We start from the raw sequence: 17,004 nt of genomic DNA, 5'->3' as shown, positions 1-17,004 counted from the left end.
CCTCCCTGCGTGGGCAGAGCCAAATCTACCCCACCCCTGCTCACTGGAAGTACCAGGGCAGGACAGGAAATAGAAAAGGAGCGTCCTGGACTTCAGTTGCTGCTGAGCCACAGGAGAGTGGAGGTCTCTTTTAGGGAGCAAATGCCCCTACAAGGAGAGCCTAGCCTAGCCCTGCCGCCTTGCCATCAGGGGAGGCAGATGAGGACCCCAAGGAGCTGCCAGAGCTATCAGTAGCTGAATACCCTGAGGAGACAGGGGATCTTTGGACCATGGGACCCTACACCCAGACTGTGGTAGGAAATAGTCCAGGGGGACCAGACTCTAGTCCAGTTCTGCTGCTGGAGTGTGAGTCAGTGTGTTGTCTGGATTCCCCACTGACCCAGTGGTGAAGCACTCAGCCACTGTTAAGGCCCTGGGCTGGGACCTGGTGAAGTTAGGTGGGCCTGGGTTCCCCTACCCCCTGCTGTCAGCCCACACCCCTTGGGTAGCGGCCTATTAACTCCTAGGCCAGAAGGCCCTATGTGTTGTCTGCCCCAGCCAGGTGGCTGAGGGCTTAAGACTGTTTGTGGTTCTGCCTTGCCCAGAGGGCCAGAGCTCCCTCACAGATGGCTAATTATAGGCTGTTAATTACTGTCTTCCCCAGCCAGGTGTCTGTGGGCTAAGGAGTGTTGTGCCTCACCCCACACAGGGGGCTGGAGCTCTCCCCTATAAGACTGTTACTTGCAGTCTGCCAGTAGTGAGGCCTTATTAGAAATCCACTCTACTAGAGTATGAGGGACCATGAGAGCAGTGGTTCTCAAACTTTTGTACTGGTGACCCCTTTCACATAGCAAGCCCCTTATAAATTAAAACACTTTTAAATATATTTAACACCATTATAAATGCTGGAGGCAAAGCAGGGTTTGGGGGTGGAGGCTGACCGCTCACGACCTCCCATGTAATAACCTCATGAGCCCCTGAGGGGTCCCAACCCCCAGTTTGAGAACCTCTGTGCTAGATCTTACAAAGCATATTGGGATTCTTCACGATGAAAGATGCTCCTTAAATGAAAGGCTATTATAATCACTTTTTGAAACTGTCTTTGGAAGCACTTATTAGTGAAAACCAGTCTCACTCAATCCACTCCCGCATAAACAATGCCCTCAGTTCCATGAGGTTCTGGATCACTTTGCACTCATGGAATAGCCAATAATGCATACAATGGTAACAGAGTCTCACATAATGTTACCTTTTAATTATATAATGAATGGAGAACTTGTTTTGAAATACTGAAACAATATCTTATAAAACCCCTCACCAGATGGATGCTGTATAATTTCCAAGGTGAGTTTGATGGCATCCGCCTTGATAGAAGTCACATCACACAAAAGACTGGAAACTGTAACTACTAGATATAATTCTGTAAATTACTTTGAAAATGCAGGCCAAAAAAGGATTCAAGTATCTGTCATGCATGTCTTTCACGTGAGCGTGCATGCTGTAAGGAAAGGAGTACTTGTGGCACCTTAGAGACTAACAAATTTATTAGAGCATAAGCTTTCGTGGATTACAGCCCACTTCTTCGGATGCATATAGAGTGAAACATATATTGAGGAGATATATATACACACATACAGAGAGCATGAACAGGTGGGAGTTGTCTTACCAACTCTGAGAGGCCAATTAAGTAAGAGAAAAATTTTTTTGAAGTGATAATCAAGATAGCCCAGTACAGACAGTTTGATAAGAAGTGTGAGAATACTTACAAGGGGAGATAGATTTAATGTTTGTAATGGCTCAGCCATTCCCAGTCCTTATTCAATCCTGAGTTGATTGTATCTACTTTGCATATCAATTCCAGCTCAGCAGTCTCTCGTTGGAGTCTGTTTTTGAAGTTTTTCTGTTGTAAGACAGCCACCCGCAGGTCTGTCATTGAATGGCCAGACAGGTTAAAGTGTTCTCCCACTGGTTTTTGAGTATTATGATTCCCGATGTCAAATTTGTGTCCATTAATTCTTTTGCTTAGAGACTGTCTGGTTTGGCCAATGTACATGGCAGAGGGGCACTGCTGGCACATGATAGCATATATCACATTGGTAGATGTGCAGGTGAACGAGCCCCTGATGGTATGGCTGATGTGATTAGGTCCTATGATGATGTCACTTGAATAGATATGTGGACAGAGTTGGCATCGGGCTTTGTTACAAGGATAGGTTCCTGGGTCAGTGTTTTTGTTCAGTGATGTGTGGTTGCTGGTGAGTATTTGCTTTAGGTTGGGGGGTTGTCTGTAAGCAAGGACAGGTCTGTCTCCCAAGATCTGTGAGAGTAAAGGATCATCTTTCAGGATAGGTTGTAGATCTCTGATGATGCGCTGGAGAGGTTTTAGTTGGGGGCTGAAGGCTGTCACCTGTCAGCTTATGCTCTAATAAATTTGTTAGTCTCTAAGGTGCCACAAGTACTCCTGTTCTTTTTGAGGATACAGACTAACACGGCTGCTACTCTGAAACATGCTGTAAGGGCTGATTTATATACTTAACAGTATGCAGGATGCAAAAGCTTGTGATGTGCAAATTATTCAGACTTTTATGCTGCTCTTGACATTTTAAAACAGAAAATGGGCTTACGATACCAAACATGAACAAGTCTCATTTAGATGGACAATGCTTAGTTGATCCTGGGTGTTTCTGAATAGAGCTCCACATCACTAAGCCAATATTATATTTATCCTATTTTTTCTTTTATGACCGGATCAGTAAACTGTTCAGTGATCTACATAAATTTAGAGGACTTCACATTTAACTTCCAAGTCTCTGACTAGTAAAGATGAAGCAACTCATCGCAGTAGTAAAATCTGCCATATTATTACAGGCACAGCTATTATATAATGTGTTTTAAAAGCACTGCAAATAAATAACCCTGTTCTAATGCTTTTTAAATGGAAAAATGTCGAAGTGATGGTTCCGATTTTTAACTTTCTCTTTATCCATTGTACCATGAGAAGCTTGTGGGATTTTTCTTCTAGTTTATTGAGCTGATATGGCAATTTGATCAACTTCTCACAGTTCAGAAGTAACACATGGAGATGCAAGGCATATTTTTAATAGGAGAATTTACCTATATGGGACAAAATCAGAAATTACATTTTAATTTGAACTCATTTTGGGAGATTTTCACAAGAGACAAATAATATCTATAGGGTTTTTTGGGGGCACTGTAAAATTTTTAAATACACTCCAGCTCTGATGAGCTATTGTTCCCTCGCTGTGTATATGTGGATCTGAATTACACAAAAGCTAAAACATTTGTGCTAATCATTGAATTGCTGTTCATCATTGATTTATTTTTGTTATAGACATTTATTTTCTTTATGTAGGAGGAAGGCAGCAACGATCTAGCTAAGGAGCATATATAAATGGATATGAGCATAAACTCCGATGCATAGCTGTGTGCTATTCAAGTGCAGAGTGTACCCTGTAAGGATTTTTAAATAGTCCGATCATATATATTGTGCTTAGTCACCAATAGAATTTCGGTGAAAATAAAGTATATTAAGGAATATTGCTTCCTACAACTATCTTAAAGTACACACTGAGTGATGATTTTTATAAAAGAATACTTTTATATATGGAGGTAACTGACTGACTATATAATTTTGGGGGATAGTTGACAACCAGAAGAGTTTTGTGCCTTGAATAAGTAAGAAGCTGTAATATGAATCACAATACAAGATTATTCATAATTCTGTTTGCTTACAGTGTTTTAAAGTTTCCTTCACTATCAATCATGTAAATATTTATATAACTTGAGGGCACTTCCTATTTATGAGGTATCAATCCTATCCTTGGATAAACAAACTTGTAGTCTGAAGCAGAGGTGCCGGAACAGGGGGAGGGCCGGGGAGCCATGGTCTTCCCACTTTTTACTGTCCGTAAGGACAGGGGGTGAGAGACAGGGAAGGGGAGCGGGGCCATGGTTTGGGTGCTGTTGGGGGGCCCCCCCCAGGGTTAGGAAGCTTCTGCCACCCCTTGTCTGAAGTGTTTATTAGCCCAGGATATAGTTAATAAGCAACACTCCACTTCATATACTGAAATGATTTGCTTAGAAACAACATGGTTTAAAATAATTTTTCTCTGGAAGAAGAGATGAAGATAATAGCCCACTATAGTGACAGTCAAAAGAGCTAAAATGGCTTTGAGAAATAAAACAAACTTTCAGAGGAGCTAGGATTAGATATCCCTCTGCTTGGTTTTAATTTTCTTTAAATTTTTATAGTGTTATTCTTCTTTAAAAAAAGTATTTGCTATTATCTTTCATTCAAGAAAAACACCATTATTGATTTAGTACAGGGGTAGGCAGCCTATGGCACGCGTGCCAAAGGCAGCACGTGAGCTGATTTTCAGAGGCACGCACACTGCCCAGGTCCTGGCCACCGGTCCGGGGGGCTCTGCATTTTAATTTAATTTTAAATGAAGCTTCTTAAACATTTAAAAACCTTTATTTACTTTACATACAACAATAGTTTAGTTATATATTATAGACTTATAGAAAGAGACCTTCTAAGAACGTTAAAATGTATTACTGGCACGCAAAACCTTAAATTAGAGTGAATAAATGAAGACTCAGAACATCGCTTCTGAAAGGTTGCCGCCCTCTGTTTTAGTGTCTGAAATGTGCTATGTGCTTTCCAAACAGAGGAAGATATAATCAAGATGTGAATGCCTAATCTAAATTTTAGAGGACTTTTTCTTCTGATTTTTTTTTTTAAAAAGGACATTTTACTAAACTTGTCAACATATCCAACTTCTGGATCTCTGTGTAAAACTCACTGAAGTGTAGCACAAAATTAATGGATTTTAGTTTCAGCAATACCTCTATCCTCTCTTTTTTGTAAGCTGAAAGGGTAAAAATAATAGCCAAGATACATAACAATGCCAAACCTTAAAGTAAAAACTTCAATACACAACTGGAGATGGGAAACAAAAGGAAAATCTTGGAAATCAGCTTCTGTACATGAAAGCTTTGAAATAGAGCCGTCTCAATTATTTGGGTTACTGAAAACTAGCTAATAGTCTTGACAGTATTTCCTCCTTAGATCTTTTGCCTTAGATATGCTTTAATTTGCAGGTTTTTGCTTTTTAGAGGGAGGATTCTTTTAAAATTTGATCTGGTCTTATTAAAGATTAGACCTGGAACAAAAAACTTTAAGAATAAAATAATGGTCATATTGAAATCTGTAGGTGTTTTGCCATGGACTTCAATGGTGCCAGAATGTCACCCTAAATGTTGGGAAAATGTGAACAATCTAGGCAACAAGATTAGTGAAACAGTGAAGGGTATTCAATATCTAGCAGGAATTTAAATAAAAATAATGCTTTTGCATATGTAAAACAAGGAAAACTTTAAAAAATATATCATTAGCGTCTAGAATTGTTGGAATGGGGAGTTATTTGAAAAAAATTCCTATTTGCTGAATTCTCTTACCAAATTTTGCCTTTTACTGCATGTTCTAAAAATGGTCTGTATAACTCTTAAATCTGCCCCACTTAAATCATTGTCTGATTCAGCTACATGAGCTAGAATATCAGGGGACTGTTAATCTGTTATGAATGCAGTTGGGAAAAAGGGCCATATATAAATTTTAGATAAAAAAAATTGTTAATAGCAATTACTATTCAAAATCAAATTACTGGCCCTCTGCCCAAAATTCATTCTTGCTATAGGCTTTCAAAATACTGTGTTCTTTTTGACAAAACTGGAACTTATGGGCCATTTTTAATTTTTTTAAACTAAAAAGATACCAAAGTAGTCCTTTGAACACAATTAGTCCAAAAAGAAGCTCATTTAAATTAAGATGATATCAGGGGGGATTTCATTTAAATCAAATTGATTTAAATCACTAGTCAGGAAGACTCAATTTAATCATGGATTTCTACATAAAAGTGCATTTCTTTGGGTTGTTGTAACCTTAATATATATTCTTCACAACTCAGAGATAGATGTAGGTTTCATTTTTAGAAAGTACACACTATACATTTTTAAGTGATTTATTTTGAAAACTTTTCAGATTAGTTTTACAGCTTTATCAGAAAATGAATGATTGATTGGTTATTTCATTTACCAAAGGTAATTGAAGCAGATATTTATGAAGTCACTGGGAGGTGAACTATCTCCAATTCAAGAGGCTAATCATTAATATTTGGAGGATTTTTTTTGCCATGCTGTATTAGGAGAAGAACATCACCAGACAGACATTTAAATTGTTTTATTTTACTAAAACAACAATGTTATGTATTCTGGATTTTTTTCTTCAACAACAAACATACAATATTTTAACAAAACAAGCATTTGAATTTAGTTAAACTTTCAAGTTTTTTTAAAACCAGTTTTTTGTTAAAATTATTTTTCACTAATATAGTTAAATGAAATATTTAAAAAAAAATTAAATAGACTATGTCAGCTAGGTCAGCATAAGAAACTTAAAATATTGGCTTCTGCAGCTAACTCAGTTGTCTTCACTTTCATTTTCCCGTTTGTTCAGAATCTAGAAAAGAGAAACAAGCTTTCCTGCTTTTTCAGGTCCCAAATGATTTCTCAATTTCGAATGAATTAGTCCAAAGGAAGAATATATTCTTTCTACATCGGCAGAAGAAGCACTGCTGTTAAAAGTGAGATTATCACTTTAACAGTCTCTGAATCCAAGTGCTTAAGTGACTTCTACCAGTTCACTGGTGTGACTTTCTTTAAAACATCATCAGCAAACATATATTTGTTGAATGGCTCTTATTCCGAAACTGGGTCTCTTTTATGGCCTGCTGCCATTATAGGTTTTCCCTTCTAGTGAGAGAATGGTATGGTAGATCTCAAATCAATGAAGGCTACACTCAGAAAGACCTCAAGACTTCTGGAATATGCTGCTCAAACAGTTTAACTTTTGTTTCTATTGCCTGTCCCTCCCTTCTCACATTTATCTCCAGACTTCTCCTTTTCCAGATCTATTCCGCCCCCAACAATCTTCTATTCATTGAACTTTTTGAAACTTTTCACTTTTAGAGAGAGGTAAGGGATTGACTCTGTGTACACAAATTTGCAGAGGGACAATAGGATTGAGATCTGTTATTTCTCACCTCTATAAACTGATCTATTTAAAAACATTTTTTGCTGTTAACAAGCATGTTATCTCTGGAGACACAAATCCAGAGTTTGAAAACTGCAAAACTAAGCATCTCTGATGATATCTTCTAGACTGATGATATAGATCCCAAGGAGGATGTTTTGGACAATTCTTTCTTCATTATCTCACATGGAACAGTATACGCAATTGATCTTGACTTTGAACTGCTAACATTTCTCTTTTTACTTCCCTTTTTCTGTACCTTTTGGTAGATTTAGTGGAATTTGATAAGGCTACTCATTTTTCCTTTGAAATTATGAAAACATTTATCCTTATTTGATTCCCTTCATTATATTTACAAAATATCAATAAATAAAAAGGGTAACAAAATGGGTAAGGCTATTCTGGTCACCATCTGGCCTTCTCTAATGGTCTCCTTTAACTCTTCCCTGGAATCCTTTGCCCCTTTCAGCAGGAGGAGGGCATCACCCTGTCCCATGTCAAATTATATTTGTCGAACAGCTGGTAGTTTGCCACACAGAGTTCCAGAGAGGCAGAGAAGAGGCCTTGCACTCAGACAGGTCTAGATTTTTGGCCACCCAGTCCTTGGGCATGCCTTGTTTTGAGTTTTCCTGCACTGTTGCAACTACCAATGATACTGGATTTGGTGGGAGTAAAAATGTTCAAAAATTTTTGGAGATACCCGATCTTACTTATCCAGCCTCTATTTAAACAAGTGGAGAATAACTCAGTTTTGCCAGAGCTCCTTGGCTGGCTCCAGTATTTCTTCATCAAACTATTTCTAAGGGTATGTCTACACTACGGGATTAATCCGAATTTATATAATTCGAATTTGGAAAACAGGTTGTATAAAGTTGAAATGTATGCGGCCACACTAAGCACATTAATTCGGCGGTGTGCGTCCAAGTACCGGGGCTAGCGTCGATTTCTGCAGGGTTGCACTGTGGGTAGCTATCCCATAGCTATCCCATAGTTCCCGCAGTCTCCCGCGCCCATTGGAATTCTGGGTTGAGATCCCAGTGCCTGATGGGACAAAAAACATCGTCGCAGGTGGTTCTGGGTACAGCCTCACCTCCTCCCTCCCTCCCTCCCTGCATGAAAGCAACGGACGGCAGACAACCATTTCGCGCCTTTTTTCCTGGGTGGGTGAACACTGCAGACTCCATACCACGGCAAGCATGGAGCCCGCTCAGCTCAAAACAGCAGTCATGAACATTGTAAACACCTCGCGCGTTCTCGTGGAGTTTATGCTGAGCCAGGACCAGAAAAACGAGGCGAGGAGGCAGCGGCGGCGGCAGCGCAGCGACAAGCATGATGAGGACATGGACATGGACACGGACACGGATACAGAATTCTGTGAAACCGCGGGCCCCGGTGCTTTGGAGATCATGTTGTTAATGGGGCAGATTCTATCCATGGAACGCCGATTCTGGGCAAGGGAAACAAGCACAGACTGGTGGGACCACATAGTGTTGCAGGTGTGGGATGATTCCCAGTGGCTGCGGAACTTTCGCATGCGTAAGGGCACTTTCATGGAACTTTGTGACTTGCTGTCCCCTGCCCTGAAACGCCAGAATACCAAGATGAGAGCAGCCCTCACAGTTGAGAAGCGCGTGGCGATAGCCCTGTGGAAGCTTGCAACGCCAGACAGCTACCGGTCAGTCGGGAATCAATTTGGAGTGGGCAAATCTACTGTGGGGGCTGCTGTGATGCAAGTAGCCAAAGCAATCACTCAGGTGCTGCTACGAAAGTTAGTGACTCTGGGAAATGTGCAGGCCATAGTGGATGGCTTTGCTGCAATGGGATTCCCTAACTGTGGTGGGGCGATAGATGGAATCCATATCCCTATCTTGGCACCGGAGCACCAAGCCACCGAGTACATAAACCACAAGGGGTACTTTTCAATGGTGCTGCAAGCACTTGTGGATCACAAGGGACGTTTCACCAACATCAATGCGGGCTGGGCGGGAAGGGTTCATGACGCTCGCGTCTTCAGGAACACTACTCTGTTTAAAGGACTGCAGCAAGGGACTTACTTTCCGGACCAGAAAATAACCGTTGGGGATGTTGAAATGCCAATAGTTATTCTTGGGGACCCAGCCTACCCCTTAATGCCATGGCTCATGAAGCCATACACAGGCAGCCTGGACAGGAGTCAGGAGCTGTTTAACTACAGGCTAAGCAAGTGCAGAATGGTGGTAGAATGTGCATTTGGCCGTTTAAAAGGTCGCTGGCGTTCATTATTGACTCGCTCTGACCTCAGCCAAAGAAATCTCCCCATTGTTATTTCTGCTTGCTGCGTGCTCCACAATCTCTGTGAAAGTAAGGGGGAGACCTTTATGGCGGGGTGGGAGGCTGAGGTAAATCGCCTGGCTGCTGATTACGCGCAGCCAGACACCAGTGCGATTAGAAGAGCACACCAGGAAGCGCTGTGCATCAGAGAAGCTTTGAAAACCAGTTTCATGACTGGCCAGACTACAGTGTGAAATATCTGTTTGTTTCTCCTTCATGAAAACCCGCCCCCTTTATTGACTCATTTTCTGTAAGGAACCCACCCTCCCCCTTCCCCCAGCTTTCTTTCAAACCAAATAAAGTCACTATCATTTAAAAATCATTTATTCTTTATTAATAGATTAGAAAAAGAGGGAGGGAACCCGGGTGGGATTTGGGAGGAGGATCGGTGGGAAGGAAAAGGCCACTAAAAAAAGGTTTAAAAAATGACAGCCTTTTGCTTGGGCTGTCTACTGGGGTGGAATGGGAAGGTGTACGGAGCCTCCCCCCCTGCGTTCTTACACGTCTGGGTGAGGAGGATACGGAACATGGGGAGGGGGGAGGGGGGTACAGGGGCTGTAGCGGCAGTCTGTTTTCCTGCAGCCGTTCCTGAAGCTTCACCCGACGCCGAAGCATGTCTGTTTGCTCACGCAGCAGCCCCAGCATTGCATCCTGCCTCCTCTGATCTTCCTGCCGCCACCTCTCATCTCGAGCATCTCTCCTCTCCTCACGTTGGTCCCTCCTCTCCTCACGTTGGTCCCTCATGTCCTCACGTTGGTCCCTCATGTCCTCACGTTCACTGGCTTCTTTCCTATACTTTGAAACCGTTTCCTTCCACTCATTCAGATGAGCTCTGTCACTGCGGCTGGATTCCATAATTTCTGAAAACATCTCGTCTCGCGTCTTCTTTTTACGACGCCTTATCTGTGATAGCCTTCGGGATGGAGGAGGGAGGCTTGAGGAATTTGCAGCTGCTGTAGGGAGGGGAAAAAAGAGAGAATTGTTTAAAAAGATACATTTTGCAGAACAATGCTTATACTCTTTCACGGTGACCAACACTATTCACATTACATAGCACATGTGATTTCTGTGCAAGGTCGCATTTTGCCTCTTAATGCTGAGTGCCTGTGGCTTTGCTGCTAGAGATCACAGGTCCGGGCAACAGAATTCGGCTTGCCATGGTTTTTCTGTTAACATTCAGCAGCAGCAGAAAACAAACTAACCACCCCACCCCCCCTCCCGCCATGAATTCTCTGGGATGATCGCTGTACCCCTCCCCCCACCGCGTGGCTGGTATCAGGGAAGATCCCTGCAGGAACCAAACTAACCACCACCCCCCGCCGCCGCCCCCCTCCCGCCATAAATTCTCTGGGATGATCACGGTACCCCTCCCCCCACCGCATGGCTGGTAACAGGGAAGATCCCTGCTAGCCAAATGCGAAAAGCTCAGGGCCAATTTCCCATCTGCGCTTGGCTAACTGCAGGGAGGGATTTATTTTCCGCCACAGGCAAACAGCCCAGTAGGCCACCTCTGTCCCCTTAATTAAGTTCCCGTATTTCAACCAGGTTACCATGAGTGATATCACTCTCCTGAGGATTACACAACAAGATAAAGAACGGATGTTGCTTGAATGCCAGCAAACACCGGGACCATACACTGCCAGGCTTTGTCAGGCAATGAAAGCAGATTACTTGCTGCAAGCATGGCGTTGTCAAGTGTCCTACCATGGAGGACGGAATAAGGATGCACTGCCCAGAAACCTTGTGGCAAGGCTTTTGGAGTACCTCCAGGAGAGCTTCATGGAGATGTCCCTGGAGGATTTCCGCTCCATCCCCAGACACGTTAACAGACTTTTCCAGTAGCTGAACTGACCGCGAATGTATCCCAAGTCCTCAGGGCAAAGTAATCATTAAAAACCGTTTGCTTTTAAAACAAGTTTTATATTTTAAAAGGTAAACTCACCTGAGGTCCCTTCCATGGGGTCAGGGTCTTGGATACTGGCTTGGGAGGGTTGGGAGGGTACTTCAGTCAGGGTGAGAAAAAGATCCTGCCTGTTGGGGAGAACGGAGTGCTGGGTGCTCTCTGCAAGCTCATCCTCCTCCTCTTCCTCCTCTTCCCCATCGGCAGAATCCTCAGGTGTAGCTGATGAGACTATCCCCGACCCGGAATCCACGATCACAGGTGGGGTAGTGGTGGCGGCCCCCCCTAGAATTGCATGCAGCTCGGCGTAGAAGCGGCATGTCCGTGGCTCTGACCCAGAGCGACCGTTTGCCTCCTTTGTTTTTTGACAGGCTTGTCTGAGCTCCTTGACTTTCACGTGGCACTGATCTGAGTCCCTATTGTGGCCTCTCTCCATCATGCCCTTGGAGATTTTTTTAAAAGTTTTGGCATTTCATCTTTTAGAACGAAGTTCTGCAAGCACTGAATCCTCTCCCCATATAGCGATCAGATCCAGTACCTCCCGTACGGTCCATGCTGGTGCTCTTTTTCGATTATCGGCCTGCATGGTTACCTGTGCTGATGAGCTATCTGTGGTCACTTGTGCTCTCCACGCTGGGCAAACAGGAAATGAAATTCAAATATTCGCGGGGCTTTTCCTGTCTACCTGGCCAGTGCATCCGAGTTTAGATTGCTGTCCAGAGTGGTCACAATGATGCACTGTGGGATAGCTCCCGGAGGCCAATACCATCGAATTGCGGCCACACTATCCCTAATTCGAAATGTTAAAATCGATTTTGGCGCTACTCCGCTCGTCGGGGTGGAGTACAGAAATCGATTTAAGGGGCCCTTTATATCGAAATAAATAGCATCGTTGTGTGGACGGTTGCAGGGTAAATTCGAATTAAAGCTGATAAATCCGAATTAAAGTCGTAGTGTAGACCAGGCCTAAGAGATGAGTTTGAGGCTAGGAGAAATGTAGTAGGTTACCCTTTTGCCAGATTTAATCTTGTTGCTACAGATGGTAAGGAGAGTAATGAGGGTGGGCAGTGTTTGCCCCAGGAATTGAAATTAGGGGGGTGTTTGAATTTCCGGGGGGGGGTCAGGTCCGATGAGGGGTGGGACCGTGAAGGGGGGGCTGTATGGCACCATAGTAAAAACTGATAACTGTTTCATGACCATGTTATTAGATTTAACGTATGTTTTGAAATCATCACACAAATTAAAGTTGGCTACTCAAGCATTCTATGAAGCACGACATCTACATCCTTCTTGTTTTCTTGTTATAATTTTGCACAACTCTGTTAATGAACTTTTTGAATGCAACACGTTCATCTCTAGAGGCTTCTCATGTGTCCAGTACTTCCATTCCTTCAATTGATATGCTCATTAGTTCATTCACATGATCAAGCAGAAGGCGACTTCTTTCAGAACACAAAATTCTATTCAATGATGAAAAACACTCAACTGTAGTTGTTGTAACTGGGAGTAGCAAGAGATGAATTCCTACTTCTTTCATCCCAGGAAACAGAACACAAAGATCGGGTCGAGCTACTAGTGATGATAAAAAAGAAGTTGAAGTCAAATCTTCATTCATTCGTCGTATGATATTACACTCTGTGTTCAAATTCTCTAGTCTGTCCTAATCACATGGCAGCCCCATTGCTGGTAGTGCCTCAATCCACTCAACTGTTGGTGTTTTATAGGACAGGCGTCTGTAAAACCTATGCAGAGGTTGAGTAGAATCTAGAAGTCGCTGTTGTAGATTTTAAAGAATCATGTCTGTGTACTTTTTCAGTTGTCTTAACAAACACTTCTTGTCTTCTTCACTTAAGGATTCAATATAAATGCCTTCATTAGTCAACTTCTGGACTGAAGTCTTTGCTTCTTCCAGTACTTTTTCAATGGATAGATCTCTGATTGATCCAAATGTAGCTTCTATTGCTGGACAAAGATCTACTACTGTTGTAGCAGATGCCTGGATGGCACTGTTTAATGACCCAAGTGGTTTCAACAGTAGACTTACAAGAGAGAGAATGGCAATAGTCTTCTCTGAACGTAGTAGCAAAAGTAATCCACCAGCCTCACTACTTAGATCCATCCCATCTTGGTAAATACTTTCCAAAGGCAGTAATAATGGCTGGAGTAATTTTAAGACAACAGCCAAGGATCGCTCATGAGAAAGCCAGCGGGTTTTCCCAGGTTGGACTAATTTGAACTTCAGTCCCAGTGTATCTTCTATATTTTCCAAGATATTCAGTCTTTTTGGACTCTTGCTGAAAAAAGAATATAATGAAGACATTAAATTTATAGCTTTTTAAATGTCTTTTGAAGAGTCTGCAGCTTGTACTAGCGCTAGTTGGAGTAGATGGCCTCTGCAGTGTGTATAGGAGAGATTAGGGTTACACTTTTCTCTGAGCAAAGCTTGTACTCCACCATGTCTTCCAGAGAAGTTTGCAGCTTCATCAAATGCACAAGCAGCCATCTGTTTGGGGTCCAATTGACAAGCATTTAACGCTTCTAAGATGTGGGTTGTCACAGATGCAGCCGGTGTGTCTTCTATAACTTGTACATCTAGAAATGCATCTACTGGCCTACCACTGACATCAAGATAATGTACACAATGACTTAATACTTGCCCATTTGCATTGGTGCATTCATCCGCTATGTATGCAAATTTTTTGAATGTGATGAGAGAGGTCTTCACTTTTTCAACTGTTGAGTCTTTCACTGTTGCACCATATGCTTCGAGCCAGTCAGCTGAGTTTCTTACAGAAAGATAGTGAGCATTCAGTAGCGTAGCTAGGGGGGTTCAGGGGAAGCAGCCACTTCCCCTCAGTACATTTTTCAAAAGCGGCGCCTGCTGGGCCGCCGCTGGGGTCCTGCAGGCAAGTGGGGGGGCAGCACGGTCGGACTCCAAGGAGCCATTGGGGAAGGGGCAGTGGGTGCAGCCAGAGGAGCGAAGGGGCCGGCTCCTCGGCCATCGCGCTCCACGCTCAGCGCGGCCCCAAGATCTCCACCGCGGCCACCACCTGCGGCGGATCAGGGCTCGGCGGCCTGCCGAGGCCGCCGCTGGGCTCCTGCAGGGCCGCCGCTGGGCTCCTGCAGGCAAGGGGCGGGGCAGCACGGCCGGACTCTGGAGGAGCCATTTGGGGGGGGCGGCGGGCGTGGCCAGAGGAGCGAAGCGGCCGGGCTCCTCAGCCATCGCGCCCCACGCTCAGCGCGGCCGCCTCCTGCGGCGGCTCGGCGGCCGAGCGCTCCGCAGCTGGCGGGCAGATCCCCTTTCCCCGGCAGCTTCCTGCTTCCGGGCTGAGGGAAGCAGGAAGCTGCAAGGGAGAGGGGATCTGCCCGCTAGCTGCGGAGCGCTCGACCGCTGAGCCGCCGCAGGAGGCGGCCGCGCTGAGCGTGGGGCACAATGGCTGAGGAGCCTGGCCGCTTCGCTCCTCTGGCCGCGCCCGCCGCCCCCCCCAAATGGCTCCTCCAGAGTCCGGCCATGCTGCCCCGCCCCTTGCCTGCAGGAGCCCAGCGGTGGCCCGGCAGGCTCCGCTTTTGAAAAAATTGCTGGGCTGCCCGGGCGAGGGAACCACGAAGCTGCCGGGGAGAGGGGATCTGCCCGCCAGCTGCTGCCTGCCCCACTGCTCCGCTCCCCCCAGTCCCCGGGAGAAGCGAGCAGCACCCGCCTGCCACCCCTTCCCCGGCGCCCGCCCCCCCCCCCGAGCCCCTCCGAGGGGGGGCACAACATGGCCACAGCGTGGCCGGAAGGGCCAAGGGGGCCGCGGCCGGAGGAGGAGCCAAGGAGGGGCGTGACCAGAGGAGGAGCCAAGGGGAGGCGCCTTTTTTATGGTTGCTCTCCCTGCACTGAGAAGCTGGCTACGCCACTGTGAGCATTTGCTGGTCTTGTTCGGAACCAGTGTTCAACTTCAGGATGAACAAGTAACAATGCACTTAACATTGGCCTCCAGTTTGTAGTGTGTGGTATCTCTTGCTTATTTAGACTTTAGACTTTGCTAACAATCATAATTTGGCCAACATCACCGAAATGAATGCACTGACATCGTCATAAAAACAAAAGCTGTATAAGGAAGCTAGTCTATGTTCATACATTTCAAGTCTATTATAGCTTTTCAGATACACGTATTTTATCCTACACTTTATATGCTTTTAAAGTATGTATTAATGTTTCAATTTCAATTCAAATTTCCAAACAATCACTAAATTGGCAACACTGCATGTAACTAGTTCACAAAACTGGGGGGGGGGGGAATTAGGGAAATTCAGGGGGGTATAGGGAAATCCCTGAGGGTGGGTCACGGCTGCTCCACTCTTTATAGTCTTACACAGGAGTACAAGGAGATACACAGGCTTTAACTCTCCAGAAACACAGCACAATTGTTTGAAATAAAACAGGATAAAATCAAAAATAAATGATGAAAGAGTGAATTTCTAGTGCAAAGGTGTAAATTGTAACCACTAACATACTATTATGTGGAACTTTATTAAACAGCTCTCAAGGGACATTTACAAAGGAAGATATAAATATTACTTTAGGGATATGATGAGTGAGTTACAGAAGGTTTTGATGATTTGCCTTAAGTCACACAGTTAGCAACCAAGCCAGTCTTTCAATTCCCAGTCCAGGGCCCTTCCTCTCTATAAGACAACAGAGCCTTCTGAGCCCCTAATTGCACAACTGCTACCCAGATTTTCTACTACCATAAATGGGAATTTCACACCGAATGGTTATATAACTGAGGACCTGAGGAAATATCCTTTAAAGAAAACTATAGCTGTGGAGCAAAAAATTCTGTCTGACTTCAGTTCTGATTTTCTTAAATGTGCTACTCATCTAAATCAAGATGTTTCCAAACGAAATTTCTCAATTAAAACTGTAGCAGAGTGGGTTTCTGAACTATCTTGACAGTTTGCAAGGCATTGTTTAAAAACAGAATATTTCATTAAAAATGAGTACATTTCACTAGAAATGCAATATTATCAACTGAGTGAATGTCAACAGATTGGTTTTCATAAATCTTTTCTAAAGTACATAATCCCAGTCATTAATCTCAATGTTTCTTTGATGAGGATCATTCTTTAGGCTCTGTACAGCGGTGAAGCAGGTAACTGGGAACATAGAGAACAGGAGAAAAGAGAAGTAGCAAAATAAATGAAATATTCTTAGTAGTAAATAAAAAAAAGTCAACAAAATAAAAAGCAAGGAGTATAACAAAGGAAAAGCAATTTTAGTACATGACCATTAGTTTCTCTGTTTACTGAGAAATAAGTCCTGTTTTTTTAAAAGAAATAAGCAGCTTTCCCATATTCAAAGGGCTCCTGCTTCTCTCTCTCTCTGTCTCTCAATATTTTGAAGGAACTTCAATGTTTTTGCTTTACCAAAGTGGCAAGACAGGCCTGAAATTTAATATACCAACTATGCACAGGAATATCTTCTCCACCAGTAAAATCAAGCCATTTCTGGTGTGAAATAGGGCAACTGTTTAACAGGACATACCAAAACCACCACATCCTATTGAAAGTGCAGGTGGAATTTAGGTAAACTGAATATGGCTATGCAGATTGAATTCACCCAAGACACTGGTGTTAATATTCCTCCTCTTCTGAAATGTATCCTTGGGTTCCATGTAAACACAAGCTGTCAAAACTTTGATTTGATCTGTCTTAACTG

The 17,004-nt window shown here is 43.7% G+C and overlaps 2 protein-coding genes across 2 annotated transcripts in view; both read right to left on the bottom strand.

Annotated features, from left to right (window-relative positions):
• Window positions 1–17,004, bottom strand: part of REC114 (REC114 meiotic recombination protein) — a 110,109-nt gene that overhangs the window by 36,325 nt on the left and 56,780 nt on the right. The window lies entirely within an intron of this gene.
• Window positions 9,737–12,276, bottom strand: LOC135973781 (trichohyalin-like). The gene is made up of 2 exons (XM_065558599.1): window positions 11,346–12,276; window positions 9,737–10,356 (listed from the first exon to the last, which is right to left on the bottom strand). Exons 1-2 carry the CDS (start codon window positions 11,740–11,742, stop codon window positions 9,737–9,739), a joined length of 1,017 nt encoding a protein of 338 aa, XP_065414671.1. The 5' UTR covers window positions 11,743–12,276.

This window comes from Chrysemys picta, chromosome 10, assembly GCF_011386835.1.
Source record: "Chrysemys picta bellii isolate R12L10 chromosome 10, ASM1138683v2, whole genome shotgun sequence".
In the NCBI taxonomy this organism is placed as follows: Eukaryota; Metazoa; Chordata; order Testudines; family Emydidae; genus Chrysemys; species Chrysemys picta.
This window is presented reverse-complemented; position numbering and strand designations above follow the sequence as displayed.

Bases quoted from the DNA above. Each gene is read 5' to 3' on its own strand.
- LOC135973781 (XM_065558599.1), bottom strand. From the start codon at position 11,742: ATGATGGAGAGAGGCCACAATAGGGACTCAGATCAGTGCCACGTGAAA. The intron at 10,357-11,345 runs GTGAGTTTACCT...CCCTCCCTACAG, and splicing joins CCCCATGGAAGGGACCTCAG to CAGCTGCAAATTCCTCAAGC.